This window comes from Anas acuta, chromosome 4, assembly GCF_963932015.1.
Source record: "Anas acuta chromosome 4, bAnaAcu1.1, whole genome shotgun sequence".
Lineage (NCBI taxonomy): Eukaryota > Metazoa > Chordata > Aves > Anseriformes > Anatidae > Anas > Anas acuta.
The window spans coordinates 11904180-11920730 of record NC_088982.1 but is presented as its reverse complement, the minus strand read 5'-3'; the positions used below and the strand labels follow the sequence as shown (position 1 = coordinate 11920730).

General features: G+C 37.7%; 1 protein-coding gene across 3 annotated transcripts in view; it reads left to right on the top strand.

Moving 5' to 3' along the window:
* Positions 1-16551, top strand: part of TBC1D14 (TBC1 domain family member 14) — a 65247-nt gene that overhangs the window by 35657 nt on the left and 13039 nt on the right. For all 3 annotated transcript variants that reach the window (XM_068679849.1, XM_068679850.1, XM_068679851.1), the window contains 9 exons: positions 1334-1452; positions 3429-3511; positions 5234-5351; positions 6916-7022; positions 7935-8015; positions 9289-9383; positions 10402-10473; positions 11857-11985; positions 15003-15112. In XM_068679849.1, coding sequence (XP_068535950.1) covers positions 1334-1452; positions 3429-3511; positions 5234-5351; positions 6916-7022; positions 7935-8015; positions 9289-9383; positions 10402-10473; positions 11857-11985; positions 15003-15112 — 914 coding nt within the window. The remainder of the gene's footprint in view (positions 1-1333; positions 1453-3428; positions 3512-5233; positions 5352-6915; positions 7023-7934; positions 8016-9288; positions 9384-10401; positions 10474-11856; positions 11986-15002; positions 15113-16551) is intronic.

The following is a 16551-nucleotide window of genomic DNA, read 5'->3' as shown; positions in this document are numbered from 1 at the left end:
TTGACAAAGAAATCAGTACTGTTTGAGGAACTGTTTGCACTAACAGGAAAAAGGGGAGGAAGAGACCGTGTTCAGGACACTGGGCGTAGTGCTCAGTTGTAATGCTGAGTTTTCAGAGTATTGTGCATGTGTTTTCTTTTTTATGTAATATGGTATAAACAAGCTGTACAGCAAAGCAGGCATTTTTTGGAAGTGACAGAACTAATGATAAAGTTTAAAGTATCTATGATACACATTTTATTTTTCTGTGGGACTCTTTGGCCATCTTTGTTCCTGTACTTAGTGTTTGCTGTAGTGTTTCACACTTTGGGGTAGAAGGGAGCTGTGTAAAGGTTGTTTCATTCCATTAGGTCGTGGGTTTTCTGCATTTTCTTCCAAAACAGTGTTTGCAGGAAAAAATTGTATGGTATGTGTTACCCTAGTCCTCAAACGTCGATTGCAGTGACATTGATTCAGGGTGGAGGGACCTTGGAGGTCTGAGGCCCCTCTCAGACCAGAGCCTGCTTAGATCAGGACCCCAGGGCCCTCATCCACCTTAGTTTTGAATGCCTTCTAGGTTGGAGGTTCTACCTCACTTTTGGGAACATGAAGCAGTTTCTGTCTGCTGTCTTCATATTGTAAATCCAAACACCTCAGAGACCTTGTAACATCTTTACCACCCTGCTGTTTCTGCATGGAAATCACTGTGAAGAAGGGATTCCTTCAGCTTCAATTCAGGTGTTGTCCTAGCATCGGGGTGCCTCTTTGCTAGACTTGCTGTGGTGTGCCAGTGTCTGTATTGTAAACACAAGTTAGTGTTATGCTCTGTTATGATTTAGGGTTGTCATACTTCAGGGCATTATAAGAGGGCTCTTTTCGACCATAATTTTAACCCTTTTTTGCTGTCACCGACCTTTTGCATCTGAAAATAGCGTGGGTAGGAGAAATCTTACAATGAGACTTTAAAACTCCGGCAGTTTTGGCTTCAATTTCAAAACCATGTAAATAAAAATATTTTAGATAGGTCTTATTTTATACCTCAGATGGTTCGTGCTATTTCAAAAGCTCATACTTAGCAGTATTTTATTAGTGCAGGCTTCCAGCCAGAGGAATGTGAGATGCTTGTATGAGTAGAAGTAATGAAAGAAAACATGAAAACTCATTCCTGCACTTAAATTTTACCATTGTTTTCAGTTCTGAGGTGATGCTAGCTGAAAAGCTTAAAAGGGACTGCAGTTGGGCAGAAATTTGAAAGCAATATCTTGATGACTTTTACAGACCCTGTGTAAAATCTCCTGTGCCTCATTGTGGTGTTATCCACTCTTGTAACTTGTCTCCTCTTTTGCTTCTGTAGGAATATGAAGAAAAAACTGGTCGAGCTCACAGACCACTCTCTCCTAAGCAGAATGTGAGGAAGAATCTTGATTTTGAACCACTCTCCACTACAGCACTTATTTTAGAGGACAGACCAGCGTAAGTTTTGGGAAGCACCTCAGTGAGGGTCCCTTTAAAATGAGGCTAGCAAAGCTTTTCTTACTGTATTTGATCACTTTAATTCAAACAAGTGATTTTAATTTTAAAAACATTTTTTTTTTCAGGCTAGTGTATGTGCAAGTGGAGTAATTATGAGGAAAATTATTCAAACAAAAGTAGTGTTATTTTATAGTAAAAGCTGTGCCATTTAGTGGAAGATGATAATTAGGAGAGCAGAGCTTTAGTTTTGAGTAATTCTAGCTTCCCAACATGAGTAAGGGATTTTTCTTTTCCCTGAGAGAACATAAAGATAAAAATGAAGCTGGTATATGCTAAAGAAATTTAGAAGCAAGGATATGGTGTCCTGTCTGCACAGAGAAAGACCAAACCCGCATAAATAATGAAAGAATATAATGATTGTTCTGCAGTGGGATCAGCATCATGTTATAAAGGTTGTCAAGTACCTGAGAAGTTGTTTGCTGCTGTTACTGCAAAGAGATTCTTGTCTTTGCAGACCAAACCCCAGAAGATTAGTTTACCATGGTTTACTAAATTTCACAAGTTCAGTCATATTTAGACAATTCATGAACGATACACATTTTTCCAGACACGTTGTCTGCATTTTTAACATTGCTGTGCATTGCCAGTTCTTTGTACCAATTTTTGCTTTCATCAACAAATGTGTATGAAGAATGCTCATATCAAACTAGTTTAGTATAGGGTCATTTAAGACACTTATGGCTGGTAGGCTACATGCCAAGACTTCTTGGAACATTTAGATCAACCTAAGTGATTATTTGTTATAGCAGGTTTTCTTGTGTACAGCTGGAAACAATATGTACTAGCTTACTTGTTTTATTTAAAACCTGTCTCTTGAAATCATTCTCTATTTGTGATGCTTTCAGACATACAGTATTCAGCTAGACTGAATTAATGCTACGTGACAGGACAGCATTCAGATTCTGTGTTTTTTCCCTAGTGTTGTTAAGCTGAGGAGCTTCTAGCAAAAAAGTTTTAAAAGATTCTAGACAGTTGAATCATCGTTCTTTTGTCTAGTGGGGGAAACTGTTCTGAGCAACAGTCATGTCCTCTAATGAATCTGTCTAAAAAAAAAAAAATCTCTCTGAATTGTTTGCTTAGTTTATGTTTTTTTTTTATTTTTTTTCAAACCTGTTAGGATTTAAGTAATTTATTGTTGATCTTCTGCAACAAAAGAAAATTTAAGATTTCCAAAAGAAATGCAGCGAGATATTTTGCAAAATGGCTGCTCCTGGTTTGCTACTCACCTGTAGGGTTTAGGTAAAACTTCTAGGGAAAAATCGGTTACTATTATATGGTCTCTCTAGCTTTAACTGGAAAAGGTTGCATCTTAACAGATACATCATCTCACATATATGATGATGTCATTAAGAAATGGAGAATATATGGAATGACTCCAGCTCCGCTTACTGCTATACAAGTGAGGGCAAGGAGCTAAACCTTCCGGAAAAGAAATGGGGTCTCTGAGATCGGGGAGGAAAAGGAAGCTGGTGTGGCAAGTGATTACTGCATGAGTAAAGAAAATTATGGATGTAGTTCTTAAGCGAGGTACTCAGTGAGTGAATAAAATTTTCTGCTTTTATCTGTAGAGATCAGTTTAAAAATAAAACCACCAGCTTGATACGACTGTTTTCCCTTTATTTATGAAGATTAGTCTGTGGGTACAGTTGGTTTAATAATAAAAATGCTGAAATTACCAAACAAAAGGAAATTAGTCAGCATATTTTGTGTATAAAAGGAGTCAGTCATAGTTGGTCAGTGTTCTTTCCTTTTCTTCTGCTGACTCTGGCAAAAAAGATCTTTCCAAGAATCTGTTGGACTACTTTTTGATCAAATATTTTGACATGAGGCAGCATTATGCCTTTCTATTAGAAGTGTCTAGAATTGTCTTTAGACAGGCATACCAACTTTAAACACTGTTTTTTTATTAATTTAAGGAACCTCCCAGCAAAACCAGCAGAAGAAGCTCAGAAACACAGACAACAGTACGAAGAAATGGTGGTTCAAGCAAAAAAAAGAGGTGATGGAATTTCTTGTCTTCAGAGGAGAGCATTGAAGTTGAGGGGTTTTTCTAAACCTGAAATACACTTGTGTCAGTCAGGTTTTCTGTTAAATGAGAGGTTGGCACCTCCCTTTAAAAGAAAATCAATCCAGGGAAGAGGGAAGGATAAAAGTAGTTTCATCAAAAAGCCCCTCCTTCATCTGAAAAACATTCCAAGAACCTACCAGGAAAGAATTATTTTTTTTTAAGAATTTCTAACTGACATAATTGCGTAGCATCTGTCTTTAGGTTTAAAAAAATACTAATATATTGAATTAGCCTATCAGTCAAATTAAGAGTAGATTTTTTTAGAGAACTAAAAATCTTTGATAGTTTTGTGTCAGGAACAGTTTGTTGAGGCTGTAGTATGTAATTACATACATTTTGCAGATAGGAAATGTCATTATTTTATTTGATAATCCATCTCCCACTTCAAATTTACAACTTTGCTAAGGTTCTTATCTGTCATTGTTTACAGAAGTGTCTAAGTAACACTGTACTGGGCACATCAGGTGGAACCGACAGTAGTGGTTTCCTGCAGGTGTTTTTGACCATCTGAGTTTTCTAATAAAACCAAGCATTGCAATAATGGGAAATTTGAACTCATGGAAGTTGTGTGTCCAGGGAGAGCTTCTGGAAATAACTTTTTTTGCAGCCGGCCAAACCCCTGAGCCATATGAAACAGTGGAAGGATGATAGGAACTTAAAACTTACTTGCTTTCTGCAGTTGACATTTTAATAAAAATAGGCCATTTGAACATCATAGATCTACCAGGGAAATTCATCCTCCTCTGTTGTGTGACTCCCGTGTCAGTATATCCATATAATGGTTAGTAGCCCAAGGGAGATTATCTGTTCTTTTGTTGCATATATGATAGTTGGTTTGGAAAAAAAATGGAGTAATGCTCAGGTTAGGCATTGGGCCAAGCCTCTGTGCTGTCTTTACTGGATGGGAGTACGTCATTCTGCCCATATAAATACCCAGTAAAACATTTTCCCTACAGCCACTCCTCAGATGAACAACTTGGCAGAGTGATATGTTGTGTAGAGGTCAGCAAATCAAAGTGTGGATGGAAGTGTTATTCTCATACAGAGAAAAATGCAAACCCCCATTCAGACAGACTTAAAAAGAGCTGGTATCAAAGCTGAATGTATTAGGAGACGGTTAGCATGGTCCAGGCACGGCTTCTGTTGGGCTTTAAAGTGGACCCATCGGGTTGTATGTGTTTTTTCCAAAGACCTTGGTACATGGTGTTCTTCCGTTAGTTTTCCTTGCCGCGTCAGTGCTTTCCCATATTGTTGATGGTGTGTGCGCATGCACACATTCTGTATTTCCACTGTGATGCTATAAAGAGCGCCTGCCTGCATTTGTTAAATTGCTTGTCTAACAAATTTGCTTGTGGGAAAAAAACAGTAACTGATGATTCAGGAAGAAATACTGAATGGGAATAGAAAAATACAAAATGCGTTTAAACTGAACATGAAAAATGTACGGTCTTATTCTGAAAGTTTCCAGTATGTAGATCTGTGATGTAGGACACCAAGATAAACCATACGTTAAAGTTTTAGAATCAGAACAGTCTGCTGTAAATTTGTGTGTATGTAAGGTGATTGGACATGGCAATGTAGTCCCATGTAGCTAACTCTGAATTATTTGTTTCCTGGCTTTATTAAATTGAAAAGGAAATTGTTTTCCCGCAGAGCTTAAAGAAGCCCAGAAGAGAAAGAAACAACTGGAGGAGCGCTGTAAGCTGGAGGACAGCATAGGCAATGCTGTTTTAACTTGGAACAATGAAATCTTGCCCAACTGGGAAACTATGTAAGACAGTATGTTATACTGAGTTTTAATTAAAGCTGTCAAGTCTGTGTCGTGGAAAGAAGTTGTATAGTTGTAAATAGAGTTGGAAGCATTTGTTTGAAAGTCACCTTTGGGCAGCTACAAAGGAAATGAACAACATCAGCTGCCTTATTTTGATAAGGTGGCTAAAAGAGTTGCAGTTCTAATTAATTGCCATTACTCGTCTTTAATGGAGGTTGAGAGTATTCAGAAACTGACACACTGAGAAGTGGTCTGTGGTAGAAAATGTAAGAGTAGGAAGTGTAATGCTTGAACACCATGTATTTATCAGAAATGAGCTTTCCGAGCTTGATGTTTCAGTATCAGATGTAGATTGAAGTATGTGTACGGTATTATTAAGCCTCTAATTAGTGGCATACCTACAGAGATAATCAAGTGATGGAAAAGAAGAGTAGTGAAAAAGTAACTGAAAAAAAATTAATTACTGAAAGATTTTCTACTAAGATGCAGCACATGCAATTGGAAAGTTACCTTCACTCCCCAGGTTTTTCATGGATTTTGCTATTTTGCTAGTCATTTCAAAAAAAAAAAAAAAAAAAAAAAAAAAAAAAGACAAAAGCAACAACAACCCCCCCATCCCACATGAGAAAAACCAACCTAACAACTGAAAACTCCGTGTCTTTTATAACTGCAGTTTGCTTGATCGTGGGATTCAGTTGTCCTGAGAACGTGTTAAAAGTATTGATGGAAATCGTTGGAAAATTCAATTGAACTGAAACAGTAGATTCCCTGTAAGGAAACTGTAGATTAAAAGCCCATCTATTTGCTGTTTGAAGATGCTTGTTTTTATTGTAAAACTAAGTACGCCTTTTCCTGTTACCAGTTTACAAATACAGAAGTTACCCAGTGTATTCCACATTTTATATTTTAATTCAGAGTCTGCATTTAGGTAAAAGGGTTACTCTGTTCTTTGTCACTCCCAGAAACTTTAATTGGTGCTTCAGTGATACCCTTTTCCTCTTTTGACCTTCTCAAATTGGAAAATGTCAGCCCTAGCCTGTGTTCTGCTAAAATGCCTCTCATGCTCCCTCCTACTGTTGCATCTTGTTATGTTTTGCTGGTGGGTCAAAGCTGCACAGCCAGATAGAAAACTGCACGTCTCATTTGCACAAGGGGGTGATGAGTGAGGGGAGAGGATAGACCTCTGTAGCTTGTTTCTGTATTTACTTTTACATGGAGCTTTAGGCCTCTCCAGACTTAAGGGTGTGCAGTGACAGAGGTGTGGATCTCTTTTTCGCTCATTTCTGTCCCTTCCGATTCTGGCTTGATCGTGTTGGTGGCAGATTGCAGTTACTGTGACTGTAGTGCTCCTGTCAAAATAAGTCATTGACTTGGAAGGAATGAAGCTTTTCTCTACAGTTCAAAGCAAAATAGTCCTAAAGAATCGATACACGAGGATCTTGTTTGACTTTTTGGCCCACTGATGTTCATTTTGGTCTGTATTCCTTCAGCCATGCTAGGAGGACACACTGATGATTCATCTGACAGTGAAATATTTCTTAGAAGTATGTTTTCTTTTAAACAGGTGTTGTTCCCGTAAAGTTCGAGAGTTGTGGTGGCAGGGCATTCCACCGAGCGTGAGAGGCAAAGTCTGGAGCTTGGCAATTGGCAACGAGTTAAACATCACCCATGGTGAGACTGTTGTTTTGACCACTTTGTGCTGTCAAGGGAAATAACAAGGGGATAGTCTTGTATTTACTGTGAGGTATCAGAACGTGATTTCTGAGCATGAGGTATTAGTTAATTAGGTTTTATTGGTGGTGCTTTTACATGTTTTTTTTCAAAAATACTGTATCTTTTAATCTCCTAGTTGTCATAGGGCTGCTGCTGTGAATTGCTTATGATTGTTACCATCTCCGTGTCTTGCTTTGATGTTAGGTGGAGATGGTTGGAATTAATGACTCAAGATTTTTTTTTCCTAATTTAGGATTGCTGTTCATTTTGTAATGGCTATGACTATGCATTCTCTTGAATTAGATCAAGATGTTAGGCTTGTGTAAGATTAAAAAACCTCTGGGAAAATCTGTGCTTTTGTTCATGTGTATGTTTGTGAAAACAAGTACCGTGCTGCTTTGGACTACGGGAAAACAGGTCTGAAAGAGCAATTAATTCCATTTGCTTCCAATTAATTATAATATGGAAATGCTGTGGACTGCCTGTCCTCTTGCTGTATCGTGCTGCTTTTCTGTGTTTGTTTTGGTTACCGTAGCTTTAGTTCTTGCATTGAATTTGCCAGGCTTATCCTAGTTATCCATTCAGACTGTAACTTTGAATGTCAGAGCTCTGTAAGTACTTGAACACAGAACGTAATTGGTGCCTAGATTGCCTTTACTTTTCTCTGGCTTGTAAATTACAGGTCAGTGGAACAAGTCTTTCAGAACCATAATCTACTTAAAAATTCAATTAGTGTGTTAGAGGTACTGCTGGTTGTAATGACTGGAGCAACGTTGCTCGTATGGTTACATATGGTACGTGGTTAGAACCCAACAGTGGGCATGTGTGTATGCAAATAGCAGCTTTGGTTTTCTGGTTTTCTTTTTCCAGAACTGTATGATATTTGCCTGGCTCGTGCCAAAGAGAAATGGCGATCACTTAGCACAGGAGGGGCTGAAGTAGAATGTGAAGGTATGTTTTTATGAATAATTTATGCTGTGTTACAAAATACAAGACTTGGTAAAATTGTTCCATAAATAACAGATTTTAAACAACAAATAAATTCATCTATAAAGATGAGTCTGGAAAAAAAAAAAAAAAAAAAAAAAAACAACAGAAAGCTTTTTGTGGAAGCAAAATGAGCTGTATTCTTAATACATCAAACTTGTTCATTTTTCTTTAAAAACTATTTCCAGATACAGTTCTGGTATTACAGATATTAATTTGTAGGAAAACTAGGAAGGTTTGGGGGCTTATAAATTGGATTGCAACACTAAAATGTTTTGCTGCATCTGCAGTTTTGGAATTGAAACTCAAATAGCAGTGGAAAGTTACAGTTTGGTCCCGTATTGCATATTGGAGTCTGTCTCCTGGGCATGTTTCAGAGAGCAGCAATTTATTTTTGCACATGAAGTGCTTTGAGATTTACTAATTGATTAAAAGAGTTGTATTTTTTGAGTGAGTGTTAAATTGTATATGTAGATGCTTGAAATTTGCCTTTGGTGAGTAATTACACTCTGAGCAGAAAAAGGAGAACTGGTATTTATCAACAGAAAAAAAAAATGTTTTTAATTGGAAACCCCCTGCTTTGTTCTCTTGAGATTTGGTTTCCTGCATCTTAAGTGCAACAACATCTAGTACATTTCCAGCTTTATCTTGCACTTTATTTTCTGGGATGTATATCCTCATTGTTATCCTGATTGTTATATGCTAATACTATTTGCAAGAAATAATTCTTTGTTTTTTTGATTCCTCATTGTGTAGCAGTAGGTAGCTCCTTAACATATTTAACCAGGACAGCCAAAGTAGAAATTAAACTTTTGGATCTCTAATGCTTTAGAAATTTACTTTGTGTGAGATCCATTTCAGTTAGAGTGTATTGTGGTGACATTAACTTTAACAACACATACGAAGAGTAAATAAACGTGGTTTTGGAAAGAGAGCTGATAGTAATAAAGTTAGCTGACATCCATCCTGTAGATCCCTGTAGATCTTCTCCTGCCCATCATGACCTACCCACAGAGGCATCTACTTCAGGAAGCATTAGGAAGCCTTGTTGAAGGCTAAGGGTCATAGGTCAACAGGCTTGCATATGTCTTTTGATATGTCAAAGGATACAAGTGTCATCCCTGGCATGTCTTGCCTTGTCTCTTTCTCTTTTCCCTCCTTGCTTTATAATATGGTGTGGGGGGAGAATAGCGTGCAGTGACCTATGTAATAAATGCTGTAATTTTGGCTTTTGTAGATGCTGGATTTTCTGCAGCTGACAGAGAAGCAAGTTTGGAGTTAATAAAACTGGATATCTCAAGAACGTTTCCTAATCTCTGTATATTCCAGCAGGTAAGTAATGTTAACTTTTATCATGAATACTCAGAGAAATTAAGTTTACAAAATCTTGTTCGTTCCTGGGTTGAAACAGCGCTCTGTGATCAAATCTGAAGGAGCAGACCTCGTGAGAGAACAAGTTCCTAGAGCTTTTGGAAGTTTAGAAAAGGCTAACTCTAAGGTACTCATTGGGAGGAAGGAAAAAGCAATCTGCTGGCTTATCATTATGTCTTGATTCATCTAATTAAGTTCACACTGGTTTCTGTCTAGGTGATACAGGCTAGTATTTCCTAGTCAGTGAACCAACACTGTTAGGTTGCAAATAAATGGTGAGAGAGAACACAGCTCAAGCAAGCAAAATTTGGTCACCCTTTTTTTGGTGTTGTTCCATGAAAGGCCAATGTAATTTGTGTGTTTTTGGTGTGCTTTAATTACTCATTTTAAGCAAATATTTTGTCTTTCTATACACAAATTTCGGCATGCTTATTAAAAAATGTAGGTTTTGATGAATCAGCATTCTTGGGTAGAAAACTTCTCCCTTTGGAAATTCTCAGCCAGTTATCATACTCCGTGTAAGATATGGCAGCTGTTAATAGTCTACAACATAAAATTCTTTCTGGCTATAGATGTCATGCTGGATACGATCTGTGTGTGTATGTTAGAGCATGTTGTTGTTTTAACCATTCTCTTCATGATTGCATTCTGCCTCTAGTCTAATAGACAATGAAGTAGTTCTCATTAGTGCTCTGCCTTCTTGGCACAATTGTCAAAAAGCTACTAAGCTATACTGAATCTCTTAGGCTTACATGCCTCTTGTACAAGAATATAATGCGTAACTGATGGATTGAATGAACTGTATGCATCTGTAACGTAAAGCTAAAGATTTTTTTGAAGGAGATGGGGGTGTTCAGAGCTCTAGAGGGAAACAACGCATCTTTAATTGAAAGTAATAGATACTGTCTGTAGCACTGAAGGGTCTTGAACATGTTTGTTACATACTTAGACATATTGTCTTGTTTTTGTTTAATTACAGGGGGGTCCTTACCATGACACGTTGCACAGTATTTTAGGAGCCTATACCTGTTACAGACCTGATGTAGGCTATGTAAGTGAATCATTTTTTCATGTGGGGTGGGGAGGGAGAACAAGGAGGAGGGAAGAGTGTGTTAATCAGCTGTAGACCAGCATTAAATTATTTTGTGAATAATTGTGGGGTTTCTGTGTGCTTATATGCCAATAGATGCTTGGGAGGTGTGTGTCATATATAATGGTTCTGCTGCTAAATTTAAACTTTTTAATAGGTTAAGTCATTGGAAAGCTCAAAAGTACGTATCTTTAGTGCTTGAAAATTGGTGTTGAAAGAGAAGATGTAGTTAAATTGGTCCTTTGAAGTACACACTGTTCTTAATGGCAGTGTTACTGAGGCTGTTCTGTTGAATTGTGTTTCTTACTCCTCTTGATAACGCATTTCTGTGCCTTAGGGTTGTGAGCTTCTGGAGCTGTCTGTAAAGCAGCATCCATCACAGCCACACGAGCTTCCTCAAAGTATTCAAAGTAGTGATTATGAAAGGACCAAGTGGATTTCAGATACTTTATTTAGTCTGCGGGAGAAAAAAGCAAAACAACAACAACAGAAAACTACAGAGCAGGGATGTGTTTAAGAGCTCGTTTATTTGGGAGCTATTGTTTTATAGAAGGCAAATGTAGAAAAATACCATTCCTGTTGTGTGAGTAGCACTGGCTACTTGGCAACATCTGAACGTGACTGCCTGGAAACTAGAAGAAGAGCAGATGAGGTGGTGTGCTTCATTTGGCGTGGAACCTGTTGTTGTGTTAGGAAGGAGCTCGTTCCTCAGGTTTGCAGGAAGGACTGTCACACCTCGGTCCATGTGACCCGGTGATGGCAGCACTACACCCTTAGGGTGGGTGAGTTTTGCCTCAGTTCTGTGCCAATTCCATAATAAGCTTGTGGAAAAATGTAACAATATCATGAGTTTATGGTAAATGAAACACGCACTTAATTTAAAATGCTGCTGGTTGTCAAATGAGCCATTGCAGCTCTCCAGATCTACCAGGTTACTGATTGAAAAAGAAACATGGGTAGTCTCTACTGTCCTAGTACAGCTTTTCAGAGATCAAGACATATACGCCCCATTCCTATGAGAAGAGGGACCAGAAAAAAATCTTCATTCAGATCTTCAGAAAGAGCTTCATTCTGCATAGTTGAGAGTGATGTCATTCTGGCCTTTTTTAGGAATTTTACTTGGAGTCTCTGAAAGGAGGCAACGTGGGGATCATTAGCTTCCGTGCTCTCAGCATTCAATACCAAGTGGTTATGCAGGTTAAAAATTCCTCCCTTTCTGAAAGTTTTGAAAATTCAATAGCTCAGCGAGTGTGTTAAACAGTTGTGATTGCAACGACAAAATGGGGCAGTGTTCTTGAAAAGAATACAGTTCTTGTTGAATTGTGATACTTTTTCTTTCTTCAGGTACAAGGCATGTCATTCATAGCAGCAGTATTGATCTTGAACTTGGATACTGCAGATGCCTTCATTGCTTTTTCTAACCTTTTAAATAAACCCTGTCAGATGGCGTTTTTCCGTGTGGACCATGGCCTTGTAAGTATGCAGTGAAACTGTAGTCTACATACTGTGGATATGTTAAAAAACAAAACAAAACAAAACAAAACATGAGCTCAGTAGCCTGGAAAATGTCTGAATTTATTTTAAGGCAACATGCTTGATCATTTTTTGTTTTTTAAATAGCAGAGGCACACATATACCCCCTCCTCAACAAACAAACAAACCAAACTGGAACTGAAAACTCCCCACCAAGCTTTTGAACAGGCAGGTGAATGAAGTTGTTCAGCTGCTGAGTATTTTATGATGCTCAGAGAATAGTCATGAGAATATTGTTGTAGGTGTTCTTGAATTTGAGCACTGTAGATGAAAGCTGAAAACAGCTTAATAGTCTTAACAGTGGTTTGAAGGTGCTTTTTATCACAAACTAACACATTGCTTAAATAGGCTCCCAAAAGAGCTGGATTTCCCATCTCTTTACTCGGTAGCAATTATGTTTTCAAGATGGCATGGGGGAAATCAGATGAGCAGACAACCCTGTCCTCCCCAATTTTTAGTGAAAGTTGGGTGCCTCATTCACACTCTGTTGTCTGAAATTCTTTGTTAGCATGTATACTGGGCTACTTGTGAACCACAGCAAAGTAAGACTCATCTCCTGAAATACAATTTTAATTTATTTTTGAAGTGTTTTTCAAAAAAAATATGCCATTCTGTATTTACTTCTCACTTAGTCACCCATTAATGCTATAAAAATAGGGTCAGCTTTCTCAAGGGTTTAAATGGGAGAAATAAAGCAGGGGAATGGATAACATCAACAGTGATCACTTGCATTGGTTAAACAGTGGGACAGTAGAGATCCTATTGTAATTTTCTGCTGGAAAAACACGTGTAATTCCTTGTTACAGCTTCTGGGTCTCATCAGTTGTAAATGCCAGTGGGAGATGTACAACAGCTCAGACAGCACTGCTACAAGCTGTATCAATCATCTCCATAACTACTATTTGAAAAAGGAGGACATGCTCACTCATGCAGTGTGTAAATACAGATCTTTTGAAGCTGGTTTCAGAATTAAATTTTCTAGAATAAGATGTTTATTAGCTGTAATGGTGTTTCTAGTTTCCCCTTGGATAGTGCCCTTTGGTTTTGTTAGCTTAGACAAGCAGAGGCTACGTGATAGAAGCATGCTTGCAGAACAGGAGAGGTGGTGCTACATGAAGGAGTATTAACGTGCTGTGAAATTGCAAAGCCATGATTCACACCCCGAGGAAAACTTTGTACCTAGTGATGAGACAAAGTGAGATGTTTTTGTCTTCCTGTGGTTAATCTTCAGATCTGTTGTGTATGCTGAACTTTTTTTGTCAGTTTTACAGCTTAATACTCAAATGCTAATTTGTTTTATATTGGTTTTACTTTTTCTATTTTATTTAAGAGGTGCTTTTGGAAATCATAGAAATTTATTCTGATTTCACTTGATTTATTTTCTTGTTTAAATTTTTATTCCAAATGGATTTTTTTCATTACTACTAAGTAAATGTCTTATTGTATGTTGATTCGATCAAGATAAATACCTGAACCTTTACTGCATTTCTAATTGAGCTGCCTTCATTTCTATCAACAGATGTGATTGTGGCAGTTATGTGTAAAAATCCCTGCTTTAATGTACTTCTGATATCCTTTAGTAGGACTTCTTTTTACTGTGCTGTTGGCTTGTAAACAGAACATTTTGGAAGTAGGACTGTCTTGCATTACCTGCTTCCTTCTTTATGCTTATGAATCTCACACGGTGCTTGGACTTTGTGTATTTAAAAATACATATTGGGAAGTTTTCAGTTGTAGAGTTCTCTAAAGTGGGTTTCTAGGTTTCTGTTTTCCTGTTTACTGTGAAACTTTTTCTGGCTAACAGGTGGTTTAGAGATTTTACCTAACTTTGTACAGCTATTTCTGTAGCCTGCCCATCTCAGATTGGCTTGAGTCATTTTTTTTATGTGCTGCTCTTAATGAAGGTAGTCTAGAATTTGTCACTACATTCAGATGAAACAGGAAAACATTTCTGTAAGGCTATCAAAAAACAGGTAAGCATCTGTCATCCGTCTAAAGGGTTTCACACAAAAGGCTTCTCTTTTACTGTCATGGTGTGTTGGGGAAAAGCATGCTGGTACAACTTGTACTTCAAAGATACCACAACCATTCTTTATTGCATTCTTTATTTACAAGAGATTGTAATTAAAAATACTGAGTCATTCAAGGACTTTGTTAAACTTTTCTTCCTGCAATAGTAAGAGGATTAGGGTGGAAAAGTTAAAAAAGACTTTTGTTTTTAATTCTTAGTTGGATAGGAAAGTTTTTGGTTTTTTTTTGCATGCCCTCTTTTTCTATTTTATCCAAATACTCAAATATTAAAAATAACATTCCAGTTTTCATGCTAAAACCAGTACAGTTAAGGGGATAAGGTATCAGATGGGGGTTGGAGTCTGTTTCTCTTGCATAAGTGTTTTGTCCTGATCTTCAGCTTTTCTGTGTGAACTTTCTCTGTCTCTTTACAGTAAAAATAACTATTATCTCATTTTTAAAACGTGTTATACAATTGAAGCTTTGGTATTAGAATATGATTTATGATTGGAGCCAAATGGACTCATCACTCTTGCTATGGGCTATTAAATTATTTCAGTTTTGTATTTCATTTTGTAATCCATTGGGTCTTGGATGTTATTCAGTGTAACGTTAGGTTACTGCCACAAACATAAAGCACCATTCTGTTATCATAATTATTTTGAGTAATCAGCAAATAACTTCTCTCCTGATGCTATTTTTCTTTCCAAAGGAAGCTGGCCAAGATCCACAACAATAATGACACTGTTTAATGTGAGAACAAAATATAGAATGGATCTTAAACAGTGTGTTTGCAGATGCTGTCTGTTGCACAAATGTTTAGCTCTGTATTCCATCATGTAATTCACATGATTTTTCTTTTGAAGAACATGAATCCAACAGCAGATAATATATTGAAGTCTATTAATTATAGAGCTAACTGTTTTTTCTCCCCGTTGTTTTTGCAGATGTTGACTTACTTTGCTGCATTTGAGGTATTCTTTGAAGAAAATCTGCCAAAGCTATTTGCTCACTTCAAAAAAAATAACTTAACTCCAGATATCTATCTGATTGACTGGTAAGACATTGACAGTATAATTACTAATATGCATACCAGCTTATAGCTCCATGTCTTATTCTTGACATAAGCTGGCGTGGTTTGGGCTGTTGCAGTATTCTGTTGTTAAGATAAAAGCTTTAGCTTGTGTTCAGTAATTGAATTTGTCAATCCACGTCATTCCCACAGATTTACAGAATCATAGAATCAGAGGATGGTTTGGGTTGGAAGGGACCTTAAAGCCCACCCCCTGCCATGGGCAGGGACACCTCCCAGTGCTGTAAGTTGCAAAGAAAACAAGCACCTAAGCTTTTGGAAGGATCAGCTGTGACTCTTGGGCAGCATTCTACTTGTATGTTCCGTGGTCTCAGATCATCTTTAGAGGATCCCAGCACAGATTGGTTTTAATTACTACAGCTATTCCACTTAGTAGACAAGGAGTTACAATCTTTTTATTTGGTGAAATTCCCCTTCTTTTTAGCTCTATTGTAATTACAGCCTTACAGACGAAAAAGACACAAATCTTATTTGCAGACCTGTCAAATTTCATCGTGATATTAGGTACTCCAAATTGAGTATTTGCATTTGTGCCTATCAGGCTTGGGTTTGGAGGCAGCTAAAATGTCTCTTCTCAGCAAGCAATAGTTCGTTGTCAATTTCAGGAAGATAGGAAATCTTTTTTTGTGCAAACTGGCTTGCCTTTAAATTGTTGACAGCTTCTTCTGTTGTCAAGTGTTTGACTAAATACTTTCAGTAAAAGACAAAATTCCCAGTAGCAGCAGATTTTTTTTTTTTTTTTTTTTCTGAGATTGATAAGTTGATATTTCAGAGAACGTTTTTGACTGTTAATCCATTTCTATCGGAACCAAGCTCTCAATGTCCTTGTGATCTTTCAGAGCTTGTTGTTAGCACTGAACACGTTTCTGATCCATTGAACAGAAATCCCTTTGGAGTTGTTTTGTCTAGTCTCACAGCTTGAAGTTTCACTAGGTGAGCTTTCTCAGTATTGTAGAGTGCCTGAGATCACCTGGTCCGAACCCAGTGCTTAAAGCAACGTCAGCTATAGGAGGTTACTCAGGACCTTGGCTACTAGGGTTTTGAATATATTCAAGGATGGAGACTTGGGCAACCTGTTCCAGTGTTAACCACTGTCACAGTGAAGTTTTTCTTTTCTCATGTTTAAATAAAACTTCCTTGGTCTCAATTTGTGCCTATTGGCTCTTGCCCTTTAACAGGATATGACTGTGAAGAGTCAATCTCAGTCTTCTTTACTCCATCCTGTTGAATATTTTTACACCTTGCAAGCCATCTCCCTTCACGGCTGAACAGACCCAGCTCTCTCAGCCTCTCCCTGCGTATCAGATGCTCCAAGCCTTTAATGACACTTGTGGCAAGCTGGACTTGTGCCAGCGTGTCTGTGTCCCTTGTGCTAGGAAGCCCTGAGCTGGCCTCACCAGTGC